This window comes from Myripristis murdjan, chromosome 16 (genome assembly GCF_902150065.1).
Source record: "Myripristis murdjan chromosome 16, fMyrMur1.1, whole genome shotgun sequence".
Taxonomy (NCBI): domain Eukaryota; kingdom Metazoa; phylum Chordata; class Actinopteri; order Holocentriformes; family Holocentridae; genus Myripristis; species Myripristis murdjan.
Genome location: NC_043995.1, coordinates 7,673,422 through 7,688,901, shown reverse-complemented (window position 1 = coordinate 7,688,901; position 15,480 = coordinate 7,673,422). Strand labels below are relative to the sequence as shown.

The 15,480-nt window shown below is 40.9% G+C and overlaps 2 protein-coding genes across 2 annotated transcripts in view; both read right to left on the bottom strand.

Moving 5' to 3' along the window:
• Positions 1-410, bottom strand: part of LOC115374068 (eukaryotic translation initiation factor 3 subunit H) — a 58,919-nt gene extending 58,509 nt beyond the window's left edge. Inside the window, exon 1 of the mRNA XM_030072796.1 lies at positions 209-410. Coding sequence (XP_029928656.1) covers positions 209-310 — 102 coding nt within the window. The 5' untranslated portion in view covers positions 311-410. The remainder of the gene's footprint in view (positions 1-208) is intronic.
• Positions 411-1,251: 841 nt separating this feature from the next.
• On the bottom strand, positions 1,252-13,868 carry LOC115373903 (double-strand-break repair protein rad21 homolog A-like). The gene is made up of 14 exons (XM_030072536.1): positions 13,736-13,868; positions 11,571-11,760; positions 10,849-10,978; positions 10,268-10,367; positions 9,486-9,592; positions 9,019-9,216; positions 6,624-6,749; positions 6,162-6,287; positions 5,602-5,825; positions 4,736-4,889; positions 3,994-4,136; positions 3,136-3,324; positions 2,705-2,788; positions 1,252-2,294 (listed from the first exon to the last, which is right to left on the bottom strand). Exons 2-14 carry the CDS (start codon positions 11,712-11,714, stop codon positions 2,103-2,105), a joined length of 1,917 nt encoding a protein of 638 aa, XP_029928396.1. The 5' UTR covers positions 11,715-11,760; positions 13,736-13,868; the 3' UTR covers positions 1,252-2,102.
• Between the last annotated feature and the right edge of the window lie 1,612 nt (positions 13,869-15,480).

Below are 15,480 nucleotides of genomic sequence, written 5' to 3'. Positions count from 1 at the left end.
GTAGAAATACTGTACACACCGCCGACAGCCTTCAAACATGAGCAAACCGTTTCAGTTGATGGAGACTGTCGCCGGGCTGAGTCCGCCATGATGATGCTCACACTTTAGCTCGCTAGCATCCTAGCATGCACATCTGGCCGGCGGGACTGCTAACTCTGACCACCACAACGGAAATCAAAGAGCCGTTAATGTCCACGGCGACACTTACAAGTCCCTCGATCTGGATCTGCTTGACGGGAGAGTCCAGGGTACCGCCTGAAGAAGACATCCCGGCAGACAGCGTTGAGCCGGACTCTTTACGTGAAGCCATTCGTGAGCCGCACACGCGAAAGAAGTATGTGACGGACGTTTCCGGCAAACGGTGCTTGGGCTTTCCTCTCCGTGCGGAAACAAGGGACAGGAGCGAAAGTGTTCCCCACTCAGAGGCGATTGTTGATTTCCCAGTAACAGGATGTAGTTGTTTATTTATTCATTCCTTTGTTTGTTTGTATGTTTGTTTTAGCTTGGAACACGACGACAACAACAAACAGTAGGTATTTCGAAATTCAACACACAAATATACCACATGACGTGATTTAAATTACCAATTAAAAGATAACGTAGTGCGTAATTATAATAAAGCTTCAGTCACAGCTAAATTTCATAGACCACATTACCCTAATTGATAAACATCGTCTCATGGAGCCCTGACTGAGTTTATTCGTCTTATTTTGTGTAACATAATTATGCAACAGCCTATGCAGAGTGGAGACTTTGAAAACGATGATCAAAAGCTCGTCTTCCATCACCGGTCTTATTTGTGGTATGTAAAATAGCCTCATACTGGAACTGAACTGAGGACCACTTTGGTAAACACCAGGATGTTTTCACTCACTAACTCAATCACACATCAGTCAGATCATAGCTTTTTCCTCCTTGTGCCTCCAACATCTCAAGAGTAATTAAGTTTGACTATACACTGAACTCGTTTACATTTACAAGCTTCAGTTTTAACCTTAAAAAAAAAAAACTGAAGCCAAACCCGCACAAAATTTCAGCACACTTTTCAGCAGTAACATTAAAATCAAACCAGCAAATTGTTCATGTACCGACCTATATTAGGCTATACATATGTTTAGCTGGTCCTGGTCATCATATTTCACCCTGCTGCTGTTATTCTGATCATGCAGAGCATTAGCAGTCAAGGTTTTGGAACAAACCACATCGTGAACAGACTGATCAAGATCATATTAACGTATGAATCACAGCCAGTTACCAAGTACATAAAACACTTTTATTTCAAATCTTTACAGATGTATCACAACTAGGAGTTACCCAAAGACTAAAAATGTGGGATACTGAACTTAACTGTAACAAGTACATTACCTAGTTACATAATGCAAAAAGGTGAATAAGAAAAAATGTAGAGGATCAAAAAATATTACATGACACTTGATTGAGAAACTGCTTGAATTATACATCTGAAACATGTTATTTAATGCCAGTTAAAAATGACCAATCTGTGGACAGATGAACCTTGTTTTTCCTTGTGGTAGATTATCATGAAAGCCTAAGGACAAGTGCAACAAGGAAGAGGGGAGAGAGGTTACACTTCTGTTTAAGTGACACAACAGTACCTTTCATAGCATGTACAGTGACTGTCAGACTTCTTCTGAAAATAAAAAGGCTCTTGGGTCTAAAATTTGCGACTTTTTAGGTGGAAGAGGTTGGTACAAAAAGATAGGCAAATTTGTGGAATGAGCAGACTGGAAATTTGATTTACAAGAACAGAGGAAACTAACAAGAAACGTATGAATTGATGCAAAGCTTACAAAAATGGGTGACAAGAAAAAAGTTGCTTTATAAATATACTTGATAAACATTCTTCCTCACTCTGAATAAACCAAATGAATACTGCATGATTCCACCTGTAGTACAGTAAAATCCTTTTAAAAACTTCAGACCCCCGTCCCCACCCCTCCCTAAAACGACCAAAAAAAAAAAAAAAAAAAAAAAAAAAAAAAATCGGGTCAACAAGAAAACACAAAATAAGACAAAAAAGTTCAGTAATTAAAAAAATGTATTTCTGTTGCAAGCCAAGTGTTTGTGTGTTGTTCCAGCGTCTAGATGAGATGGAACCTCGGTCCAGCGGTGGCGATGATGTCGCTGTAGGGCTCCGACTGGTTCACCTCGATGGCTTGCTGCTTCTTGAGGACCAGAAAACTGTAAAACTTGGCAGCTGCCTGCTTTCTGTTGTTGTTCCGGCAAAGATCCAGCAGGCTGACGGAGTCTGTTCCAGTCTTAGCCATGACACGCTGCGAGGACACAAACACACCTGGGATTAACCATTCACTCAATTCACAATTCAGTATTCTCACCCTATTTTCAACAAAATTTGAATGAAGAAAAAAAATGATTGAAAAAAAAAAATCTTTCTTTTTCATTTTTAAAGGTATGATCAATGCAAAACATGTTTCCTGTATGTATGTCTACTCCAAAATGAATCAATGAGTACTTTGATTTTACAAAACCATGGGAAATTAATTTTGTATGGTAAATGTAAGCAAAAACAATGTACAGTATCATGTTTGTACATTTTGGGTATTAGTAACTCAAATGAAATTGTTCTCCAACTTAACATTTTGAGGAATCCCTTCCAAACCCTGTAAATCTATCCTTTCAAAATAATTTAAGATAAGATATTTGTGTGTGTGTTCTTCTGTACCTGGAGACCATGCAACATCTGCTGGGTTCTCTTGTTCCATCTCTTCTCCTCCTGGTCCTGGTCTCCAGTCTGACCCTCCTCCTCCTGGCACACAGGGCAAATAATACAGGCATCAGCACTCAGACACAAAGGCAGCAACATGTGCACATTCAAATAAAACCTTTCCTGTGCATTGCTGGATAGCTTACTCAGCATTTACACTATTTCTTTTTTGTATTTTAGTTAATATATTTCTATTTTTAACTTGTATTTAATGATTTTTTTCTCTTATAGCACTCAAAGTTTTGCTTTAAACAATCATGACTGATAAATTGCAATGTTCTTAAAGGTCAAGTCCTGGATACAAAAAAGAAACTAAAATCCTGAAGAAAATAATTTTCTCACTGTGTGGGGAATTTTCCTGTATCAGAAAAATAATACATCATCCTAACCTCCTCTTCATCGCTCTCGTCCTTCTTCTCCTTGCCCTTGTCGCCCAGTAGGTCGAGCTCAGGGACGAGCTGGGTGAGGTTAATACTGCTCTCCTCTGGGGGAAGATCCACCTGATGCATGTCTAACCTCTCAGACAAGACCGAGCGGTTTGCCACCTGCTGCTGCTGCTGCTGCTCCAGAGGTGACATCTAGCACACACAAGAGAACAGACCCAGTTCACGGTCGTGTCAGGACACACAGTCCATCCATTGTTGTTTTACTGTTTTTCCCCCTTTATTAACCATTTCCTGTACATTTTTTTAGAAAGTTTGTATTGTACTGGAAATTTTTGCCACTGATCTCGAAAAATGTCTCTCAGAGGAAACAAAGAAAAACAATGTGTCTGCAGATGATTAGGAGGGAGGAAAAAAATGTTCACAGTGATCTGTAATGGCAAGCCACTCTGGAATTGGAAATCAGAAGAGACTGGATTTGTCTGGGTTACATATTAGCACTGTTGCAAAGCAGTACAAAGAGCTCAAACATTAATTAAATTCCATCTGTTGTAAATCTATATTTGTCGGCGTATTTTGTTTTGGTGATATAATACCAAGAACTATAGTTTTTCCTCCAAAGCAGTGACATTAAATACTGAAATTCAGTACATTAAAGTGTAAAATAAAAGTAATTTCCCTGATGAAAATACATTGTTAGAGGCCTTTCAATTGCAGATGGGACCACAGTTTGGCATCCTACTTTACCATCTCCACATGCCATGAATGAGAACACTCTATTCCAAAGTGCTTTGCCAAAGAGACAAGACATAAGAACAAAAAAATCTTTAAACTTTCATGACAAGGAACAATGGCTGCACTCACAGGCACAGGCTCTTTCTCGGCAGCCTTGCGCTTGACACCGCGGGGGGTGGAGGGAGGGGGCATGACCGTCTCATCCAGGGTCGTCCTGCTGCCCTCCATGGCAGAGGCTCCCAGCATGCTGGGTTCCTCCATGATAGTATGGTCTGAGAGGGGGAGGTAAGGAAAAAAAAAAAAAAGCAGATTTAAAGACAAGGTGCATTTTGGTTTTACCTCTGGTATTAAAACCAACAGGAAAAAGAAACAAAACAAAACAAAACAGACTAGACTAAGCAACACCACTAAGAACACCATCCCCTTGCTCAAGACTGAATACTGGACTCTTCCATGATGGTTTGGATTGAAAACAGGTAGGAGGAAAACACAACTTTACATGTACAGGATGTTTAATAAGCTGACAACACAGATGCATGAAGGTGCCTGTAGCTATGCATTATTAAACACAGTCTGGTGAGGGGCTAATTTAATCTCTGAGCTGATTTGGATGGCACAATTTTAGAACACTGCTTCTGCCTGCACATACAGATGTATTTTACTTGGTCTCTCTCCTTCTCACATCTTACTAATAGATGGGATGGCCTGCAGGGTGTCTCTAGTTTTTCTTTTCACTGATTTACATTTGCTCCCTACTTCACTTATTATGTCTCAGTTGAGATGTCTCCCCCTCCCTTGGCCACACACACACAACTGATGACATCTCTGCTCAGGGATATGACCTTCCATTATCTCTGTCACAACACCTTACCGATAACATCTCTGTGCTGACTCATGACCTCCTCTCTGGGCACCTCTGGGTTTTCAAGCTCTTTGAGGAATTCATCCAGACTGTCAGCTTCACCACCCTTCCTCCTCTTCCTCAACTCATCTGGCACCAGAGGTGTCAGGCAGCGTGTGAACATCTGACAACACAGACATTAAAAAGTTAAAACTTGAGGACAAAAAAAAAACAACCTTCAAACAAATTTCTGCCAAGTCAGCAATACAATAAAACTGTAAAACCTTTGGAGAAGACTGGGGCAAGACAAAGGAAAGGAGGTCTGCTGAATTATGAATCAATAAGGGTGTCATTCAGTATTCTGGTGAGTTACATGTGGGTGTTAAAGGATGGGGGAAAGAGACAGAACAAACTAATGTTATAAAACTCCCCATCTCCTATTCCGTCAATGTCCCACTTTATTTTAAACCTCACCACCACGACAGAATTTCAATGAAATATATGATATTGTTAAGTCCTCTTTCTCCTTGCCTTAAACAGCCGATGACCTACTTGGAGAATCAGATTTCTGGTTTGATTTTGTTACCTTTCCCTGCAGTGGTACTGTAGTCTGAAAGTGATGTTTGGCAGACAAGTGAGAGGCTTTAGCATGATACTGAACAGTCGTGCATGGTTGCTTGTACAGCTCTGTCCACACATGCACAGATACATAGATACATGCACTTCTCAGCGCCTTGGTAGCTAACCTGTTAGAGCGTGCACCACATATCAAGGCTAAGTCCTTACTGCAGCGGCCCAGGTTTGAATCCAACCCAGACCCTGCCCTCTCTCTCCCCTGCCTTTCCTGTCTCTCTCTATGGTCACTACCAAATAAGGCACAAAAAATAATTTCTCACCTTGAGCAGTCTAGCGTTCCAGAGGGGCTGAGCAGGCAGAGAGAAGAGCTTCTCCACTCCTCCAGTCTCCTTCCACATCATCAGCTTCTTTGTGGGAGGGGCCAGATCGAGGGTAGTGACGATGTCCGAGTAGTCAGACAGCTGGGCCCTGATGGTCTTACTGTCCAGCTCCTTGACACTGTCCACAATCAGCTTCCTCTTACGCTTCGCCTTGGTCTCTTTCACTAAATACAAGACAAAAATAAACCCTCAATCACTAGTCGGCTCACTGTAATTATTGATTATGAATTAAAAAAGACAAAACACAAAAGTAAAAACCATCTTCTTTCCTATTGAGGTTAACAAAAGAAAGGTTTTATTACCTATGTCAGTAAAAACATCAATAACACAATAAATTGGCATAAGCAGTTACATTTTTTTTTTTTTTTTTAATTAGCAGTTTTCAAACAAAGAGCAGTATTCAGGAGTCAACAGCAAAATTATCAAGACCGGAAAACACTGTTACAGAAACTGACAGCTGAAGTTAGGTGTTTTGTCTGGACCATGAGGGAGGGTCTTACCAGTGATGTCAATGGGCTCCAGGGCGAAGGCTTCCTCCTCGTTGTGAACCAGAGTGGTCTGTTCTGTTTGGTCAGCCATGGCTGGTAGGGGCTCTGCTGGGCCAGAGTCTGGGCTGTCTGGACCGGCTAGACACACAGACACCAAGGGAAAAAAATGTGTTGAATTTCTGCTTAAAGACATGGAATGACCTGATATACACTTCTAGTCAAATGGCAAAATTGGCAGATCTTTGGTATGTGTATTCAATTATATCACCAAGCAACAAAGACTAGTCTCCACGTAAAACCAGAGATGTAACAGAGTGAAAATATAGAGGACAAGGAATGTTGTTTCCAATAAATAAGAGAAGCATATAAAGAGTATTGAATAATCATTAGAAATGAACAGGACAAGTGCATCTGAAAGACCTGAGACCCCATCAGATCCTAACTAACTGCAAGCAAGAGCTGTGCTAAACATACGTGAGTGGAGGTTGTCAAAGTCGTCCTCGTCATCTCCGTGATCTGGAGGCATCAAGACGCTCTCTGTGATGGCTGGAGGGTCATCAAAGATACCACCTCCATCCTCATTGCTCAGTAGCTTATCCACTGGGAAAACAAGTAGGAAAGAAAGTTTAACCCCCAATTGCTCTATTAATAGTTAACAACCTATTATTACAGGATTCAACAGTGTAAGCATTTTTCTTGCTGTTACTCCTAAAAGTAGACGTTTTCTAATGTGCAAAATCAAATAGCAGCACCTGGGGGACTCGAGGTTTAGTCTTCTTACAGTTACAACTAGAAAGCTTTTTAATATCAACAATGCCACTATCTTTATATCAATTATTATATTAAAATTCTCAATTCACTGGTGAGTTAAGTGAAGTCACAGATGATTGCAGATGATGATGAGTGCAGTGGGCTATGGGCTGCCAAGGAATTCAATTCAAAATCAACTTACCGATCCAAATTCCATAGTCTGACGTTTTTATGAATTATAATTATGTAATAATGCAATCTTTAGCCCATAGTCAAAATGCTGTAGGACATAATAAGTAGGCTAATTACACAGCTCTACAAAGATATCCAGTCGTCCATATATTTTTTGTCTCCCAGAATTCTGTGAGCTAGACATGCAGGCAGGGCTTGCACTGGACCACTAGTTGGCAACTGATTGAGCTACTAAAGGGCTTTTTACAGGGGCAAAGAAAACCGCCTGGCCATAATTCATTTTCAATGAGAGGTGAGAAGAGAAGCAGCGTGCAGTGAGCGATGCAGGTGGGCAGAGCACAACATATGCTTGTCCTTGTGAAAAAGTCGCTCCCATGGTTTTACATGCACACACCCTCCCACCTGCCTCCTTGACCAAACTGTTGATGGCGTAACACAGAAATCGTTCATCTAGTTAAACAATCAGCAGACATTAGGTGCGTTATGTTAGGTCTAGGCCTACCATCAAATGATGAAATACACCAAACTCAGATCTGAAAGCCAGCACAGGATGTACCCATTTTCTCCCACACCCATAACAAAATTAAACTGATGATCTCTTGCTCCTGTCTCATGGGTCTTGGATCCACAACCGGCTACAATGTTTACTTTGCTAGCAGGCAAATTTGTACATTTGTAACACATTTTAGACATTTTTAAGGGCACATACCATTTGATTTACTTTTTTGCTGAAACCCGGCAGTTGTTGAGGTTATAATGCACGGACCCACAGGTCAGCCCAAAGTAATTTATCCCGTCACAGGGGAAGCAGTGAGTACAGCAGAGCAGAAGCTCGGAGCTACATGCAATTTTTGTCGTTTGTCTGAGACAGCCTACTGTACCGTCAGGGCCAATTATTAGCCATGCCCTATGGAATGGAGAGCTTTATATATGATGACCTGTGGATGTTCAATCAGATACTAAGTGCCTTGACAATAATGTGTCCAATCCATAGTCCTGCAAAACATGCCAATGAGACTACAAGGATGTGAAGTTAAACTTTGATTCTGCCTTGGGAGGCATTTACTACAGGCTGACACACTGAGCTGGGCCTACCACACAGACCAGGAGACCAGAGGCCCTGCTGATAAAGAAGCTGGGTTAATCAACACGCTGCATTACCTGCCAGCGTCTATAAAGAAAGCCACAATACCTGACCCAGACCAACAATAGATGCTGGCAAAAATTAAAAGGTACAGGAAAACTGCCATCATGGCTTACTCTGATGTTAAGAATTCATGTCCAAGTGTATCTAGCACGATCCATGAGAATGTGTAGATTTGCTGCCATCATGGCTAATTACTCCCCAGCCGCTCCATCAAGTCACTGTTGCCCTGTGAGAGAGATAGCTAACCTGGATAATGTTAGCTAGTGTACCAAACAGATTGCAGCATTTAGCGCTATACCACGGACATTACCCTGTAGTGTAACAGCTATTTAAATATGTTTAAACATTAATTCTAAATAAAATAAATAATACATATGAGAGTGCAAGCTAATATGAATATTCACTTGTAACAATAGTCTAGATGGTCACAATAGTCACATGTTGCTAAGAGAGGATGTTTAAAGATTTGTGAAGGTTTTATTGGTTGAAATTTTAATTTATACCCACTAGCGCAGGGTGATTTTTTTAAGATACTCTAAAGTGTCCATGAAGTGACCTCACATAACTTCTAAACATGCATTGCCTGAATAGGCAATGCATACCAATGGGTGGTTGGTATGCAAAATGCACACAGGTTGTCAGGTATGCAGTGATCAGGACAATTAGAATCACCCTCATCTCAAGCAACTTATGCCACAGGAGACACATATGAACAGGTGAGACTGAGTAGGAAGACACACCAGGAGTGGAAATGCACAACTCTCAAAAAAAATCACCAACCTAGCATTCCCCCATCACTGTTGCCCATGGCGGTGTCCCCAAAGTCATCGTACTCCATGTGATTAGACTTGTCTGGGAGGTGAGCTGGGCCGGGCTCAGCCTCTAGCAGAAGGTTTGAGGCTGTGGCCCCGGTCATGATGTCCTCCTCAAATGCGCTGGCATCACGCATCATCTCACGGTCGTCCATGCCGAAGTCGGCTGGAGGGGGCAACAGATTGGGGTCATAAAATACAGAGATGCTACGGGTAATACATGACTTTTATGTATTTGAATGAATCCCGAATAAGCATAAATGCATCAGTCTGTCATCATCATCATTTTTATGCAGCAGTGTACAGTCATACACATGAGAAATGTAGTTTTTGAACAAATTTGACAATATAGTAAGAAATTATGCAGACATTCACCCACACTTAGAAGCATGAAGGTCTGCATAAGCAACTGACAGTACTGTCAGTGTGTCCTACCAAAGTCGTTGTCTTGCATGAGGCTGAGGTTGCCGACATCTTCCCTCATGGTGATCTCCTCCACCCTGCTCTGGTTCAGGGTGAACTGCTGGGCCACATCAATGTCACTGCAGGGAGTACACAACAACAATCACTATGACAAGTGGGCTGGACGCTCTCTTGACAATGACTCAGTCATGCCAGTGCTACCAACTAATATGTAAAAACAACTGGTACCAAATTTGGGTACGTTGATAGATATATTCGCTAAGACAGGAATATGAACCACACGTTTCACAAGAGTCCTAAAACGTACTTGATACATCCAAATCACATATCAACTCCACATGGTGCACATTCCAATCTTGAGTACAGCTTTAACGATTAATATTCTTAATCCTTTCGCCATCACTGTAATTCTAAAACCTTAAGTAAGCTTCAGTGGGCACTTTAGGTTTGCAGCTATGTAAGCTTTGGAAACTGCTAAGTAGAGTGTCTCGCAAATGAGTTACAACATGCCAAACAAAGTTTAAATATTTTGTTTTAGTTTGGGGGAAAAAAAAAATACTGTATTGTATAGTAAGCTTTAACTCATGGGTATCAAGACAAGTATAGCTTTTGTACCATGAGTTCAGTATATCAACATAAGCACTGTAAATTTAAAATTATACAAAGGCCTGAATGCAGTTGCACACGTCTCTCCATAGAGACTGCTGAACATACAACTGATGTTTAGTACAGAATGTTTAGTACAACTAATAAGTAAAGACAAAGCATGAAAAGGCTAAATCTAGTGAACTTACTCCAGATCAGGTAGTGGCTGGTCGAAGTCATGGAACTCCTCAGGGAGGGTGATGGCATTGTATGCTGCCTCTCTGTTCTCCTCAGGGAGATCCACCACACCTGAAACACACACACACACACACACACACACACACATTTAGTACTGTTATACCATAATTTCCCCCCATGACACACCACTCTGAGGATTCCCATACCTAGTAGTATCAAGAGAACATACAAGAGTTCAGCACACTGCACAAGACATAATGGTTCAGACTCCCATCTCGACAATCACATGTAACCCTGATTTTAACAGAGACTGCTGTGTCTTCCCTACTGCACTCCCCACTGAGATTCTTAGACTGTCTCAATTAAGAAAAAGTACCAACATATTTACTCATTCATTTCTTTGAAGAGAAAAATTACATAGAACTACTCGCTGATTAATATTCAATAACTGATACATACTGAGGACTTGCAAATTGGCATTCTCTGCTTACAGTTTATAGTCACCATTATTACTCAAACTCTAATCATATGAATGGAGCACATCCATGCATGTTTATTTTGTTGAATAATTTTTGAGGTAGTTTCTCATTACCTGGTCTAAAAGCCATTTTGATCTTGATGAAGGCTTCATTACAGTCAGCAAGCAGATACTTGGCCTTCCTGTGGTAGATTCTCACCACTCCAAGCAACAGATGGCCTGATGTTCGTAATGCCATCTTCACCTAAGGGTGTGAAAGAAGAGTCATGTTTACAGGTAATAATTTAATCACAATAAAATGACAGACGAAATGATGACTTTTTTTTTTTTCCAAAACACAATAACATTTTATGACGAAGGAAATGGTGTAATTTTGGCAACAATTATTGCCAAAAGCGTTTCTTTTATTACATTCTTCCCGTCTGCTTCATCCTTGTTGACACTGTAACATTTTAAAATTGTCTTTGGTGCTGAAGGCAATAAAGTCAATTTAATCACCCTGTGAAAAGGACCCATACACCACAGTTTTAAAAAGGACAGCGCAAACATAAAGGAGTTTTACCAATATTCTTTAAAATGTCAGGCGGAAATACAAGAGGACACTTCATATTTCAGGACAAGCTGTAAGAACATTGCTCTAATTTGTTTCCATTAGTCGTCCAAGTTTTCATCTTTAATAAAAAGGTTAATTTGCACTCTCACTTTCAAATAGACAAGTAACAAAGGCCGGACAGAAACATCAAACAACACAGGGTATGAGCAAGACTCAAACCTCCAGTGTTGTACACATATAGCATAACCCTCACCCTACACTAGGTTGTACTTTGTGTTGTTACCTTGGGTGAGATGATGCTCTCCACACTGCTCTCCAAGTTGCATTCGAACACATGGGCCTTGGTCAGCTTCTTGTCCCAATGGGCCGCCAGCCAGATCTTGGCCAGCGGCCCACGTTTGCTCAGGACAAAGTGGGCGTAGAACATTGCCCCGGTTTCTCTGTTTTACACACTCACACTGGGGGAAGTTTACCTGCAAGGGAAGATATAATTAATTAGTCTGCGGACATGGAAATTCACAAGTGCATGAGCACAAAAGTCTCACTGGCCACCTAGTAGTGTCCCTCTAGTACACACTGACTGGTGGTGAAAAGAGGGAAGATTTCTAAACTGAATCAGACATCAATTAGGGCTGAATGCTTAATCAAAATATTATCAAAACTACATTATGGCCAAGTGCAACATCCAATTTCAAGAGCTGGAAAAAGAGGTAAATGTGTGACATAACATTGTTGTAAACTAGGTAATATGGTGCTACAGAAATGCCCTGTAATTTGTATACATTTTCCACATGTAAATAAACATGTTTGTTTGGTATAATCCCTTGCAAAATTGTACTGCAGATCAGACTGCAAAAATTGCCATTCCTACTATCAGAACTTATTTTTTTGGACCCCACAAGTAACAGCCAATTAACCACTCTCCAGATATGGCTCAATTACACTAAAATCTGGCTGTCGCATAATTCCTTTAAACTGAATACAAACATACATAATCTCATCTCACCCTAACTTGGTGCATTCTCCACCAGTATCACTTCTTGCTACAGAGATCTTTGTGTCACTTTTGACAACAATCTTAAATTCAATAAGCATGTTAAAATAATTGTTCACTCTTGCTTTTCCCAGTAATGCAGAATCTGTAAGATCTGGGCATTTCTATCTCTCAAGAATCTAGCAACTGTCATTCATGTATTCATCACATCCGGTTAAAACTACTGTAATGTGCTCTACTCATGCTTCAGCAAGATCAACCTATAAACCCCTAAATACATGGTCTTCAAAGGGGGAATAAAGCCAGCTATCATCGAGTGTGGATATTCTATGCACGTATTTGCAAGTCTTGACTGAATGTCCTGCTCAAAGTGCTATGAATACAGCGATCAGCGTCCTTTCCCATAATGTTTTAAGTTCTGACTTTCGCAAGTATAGCAAACGAAAAAAAGAGCGAAAAATGAATAACAAAAAAATGTGACTGTTCTTGGCTGGGGAAACCAAAAGGCAAGACAGCACAAGCCACATGCAACAGGTTTACAAATCATACTCAACACTGATCTGTGTTTAATCCGTCTAGACAGCAACAGCAGCAAGATATGTCCTAATTAGTGCTTATGTGCTGGATGTTCGATCATTTGCTTTAGATTTGATTATAAGTTTACTTTTTTTTGGCACTCGACCTGACTGGCTCCCGAATTAACCTGGCAAACCTACGGCACCTCGTTGCAAACAAATCATTGAAAGTCGTGATATTTCGGTAATGTTAGCTTTAGGTCCACCAAGTTAACTCTGACCCTCTGAGCTTGTTATCATATATCACACTCGGTTAAATCAGCCTTACTGGATGTATTACTGGTGAAATGTCATCAAAACAAACACTCTTCTTTCAAGTTCCGCCTATTTCGCAGCCAGGAAGGAAAACAAATGAAACAGCATGCTGCGATGGGTACCGCACGAACATTTTCCACAGCTTTAATGTAACATGCAAGTGGTTCATTTGCGTAAATAAACAAAAACTACGAAACATGCATGAGTTTATTCACTTATGTTATTGTGCGGTGGGTTAAAAAGCGCCATGTAGTGGGTCGACCCCAGGAAATAGTCGGCGCCATCAGATCAGAAGAGCCAACTTCTAATGAAACAACAGAGGATGAATAAGTTAGCTAGCTAGCGCTTAAGTTACGGCTAAGGTTTCTCCAAATCTCTAAGCAAAAACACACCACGTCCAGGTAAAAAGTAACAGCTCAGGTAGAAACAGCGCGCCATTAGAAGCTGTTCGCACTTTTCCCCGCAAAGCGCTCCGGTAACGTTAGACGCTCGCTAGCTAGCCAGCGGCTAACGGCTCCTAGCAGTTTGAAGGCCGCGATAATTAAACGGCACCCATGCATACCTCTTTCATCTTGTAAAAGCTTCATGATAACAAGCACATAATTTCGCTGCAAATTAACTTACCTTTGGTACCCCCGTTAAAGTGAAATATCAATGATTATGTGATTTCTCCCAGTGAATTCTCCCCTGTTGTACTCATTAAAACAGCCAAGATGGCGCCAGTCGTCTTCCTCCCGCTCAGTGGTGTCCTTTTAAAATCAGCAGGATGTTTACAGTCAAAAATGGCGGAGGAGGAGTCTGACGCGGCCCGTCGTGACTAGGGCGTGGCGATAGGGGGCAGTGTGGCACAGTTATTGATTAATAAATCAATAAATCTCATTATGTAAGCACGATGTGATTTGTCAGCGTTCCCTAAGAGCAGGTGGACCCACCAAAGCTGCAGTAATACCACGATAAATATGCAATCATTATAATCCAGCTGGTGGTAAACGTCACAACACAAAATGAAATAAGAGTAAGAATAATAAGAATAACAATAATGATACAAGCTGGAGTTTAACAGTATTTTTAACATGGTATTTTTAAAATTCAGTTTATTTCTCAGTGACAGCGCACATTAATAAACATAACTGTGAATATACCAAAGTTGGCAGTCTAAATTGTAATCTTTATTTGTCTTTTTGTCTTTGCATGCTTGTATTCCTTTGTGGTTCAGTAACTCTATGGGTGGATTGTGGCACTAACACTGGTTAGAAGTTCATTTTCCACTGGGGCTACTGATATCAAAAAATCCATTGCCCTCGTGGTATCTCCAGGCACCATGGGAAAACAGACACTAAAAGGCATATGTGTATACAAACTTTGTCTGCCTACTTTGCTGAAACTCTCCCATCCAGCCCCCAGTCTTTAAAAGCAACAGGCGCTACACAACACCATTTATGATCTAGGCCTGTTTATACTTTGTGACTCACATCCTGTACATCAACAAAATAGCCTGAAGTTTCAGGTAACCCTTGCGCTCCCAGAGCACAGAGGCTCGCTTTAGGCTGTTTTGGCCCAACAGATAGCAGTGAGAATAATTACATCGGTTATATGAGAACAAAATATGCTGAAACTCCAGAGCAAATTAAATCCATACAATATATTCTGGAAACAAGAGAATGTGCAGGAAAGTGTACATGCATACAAAGCCAGCCTCCCAGCAGTAAATTAGAAACAGAGATGGGGGGAACCATGCTGGACAGAGACTGAATCATCTGGAATCAAACTGCAAATCAGTATGCAGTAAACCGGATTTGTCTCACAGTCATACTGCAGCATCTGTTGCTGTAGAACTGAGGCCAGTCTGGCATGTTTATGATTTATCAGCAGCATGGCCTTGTTTCACTGCTGGACAACTCAGTTAACACTCGCATCTCATATACTGAGCATGAAATGAGTAGCCTTCCTGCAAGTTTCTCATAAGACACAAGACAGACAACAGTGTATTAAAAAGGCTTTTAATTTGGCCATAATGAAGATTTCCAACTTGTTTCACTTATGAATTATGGGATTAATTAAACCAGAGCCTTTCTGATAGTTATCTCCTGCCTTCTGTAGCACACACAGAGTTGGGTGCATGACACATTTTAACACAATGCTGCACGGCCTGTTTGGAGGGTGACACAGATTCAGGCTCCCATCTGTTAAAAAGATAATTTGATCCAGATTGCTTATCACTGTCTGCTGCTATCATGTGATAGATTGAACTAGACAGCCTCTGAGAATCCTCCCCGGACTTGACCGATCCAGTACTGTGTGTCATACTCCTCCTGCATGGATTTAGTTTTTCGATGGGCTGTTTTGTTGATGTGAGTCGCAAACACTAA

What these genes read in the sequence shown, in the direction of transcription:
- LOC115373903 (XM_030072536.1), bottom strand. Translation starts at nt 11,714, where the DNA reads ATGTTCTACGCCCACTTTGTCCTGAGCAAACGTGGGCCGCTGGCCAAG. An exon ending in GGAACGCTAGACTGCTCAAG is followed by an intron (nt 4,890 to 5,601) that starts GTGAGAAATTAT and finishes CTGTGTTGTCAG; the next exon opens with ATGTTCACACGCTGCCTGAC. An exon ending in AGATGTTGCATGGTCTCCAG is followed by an intron (nt 2,295 to 2,704) that starts GTACAGAAGAAC and finishes GTGTCCTCGCAG; the next exon opens with CGTGTCATGGCTAAGACTGG.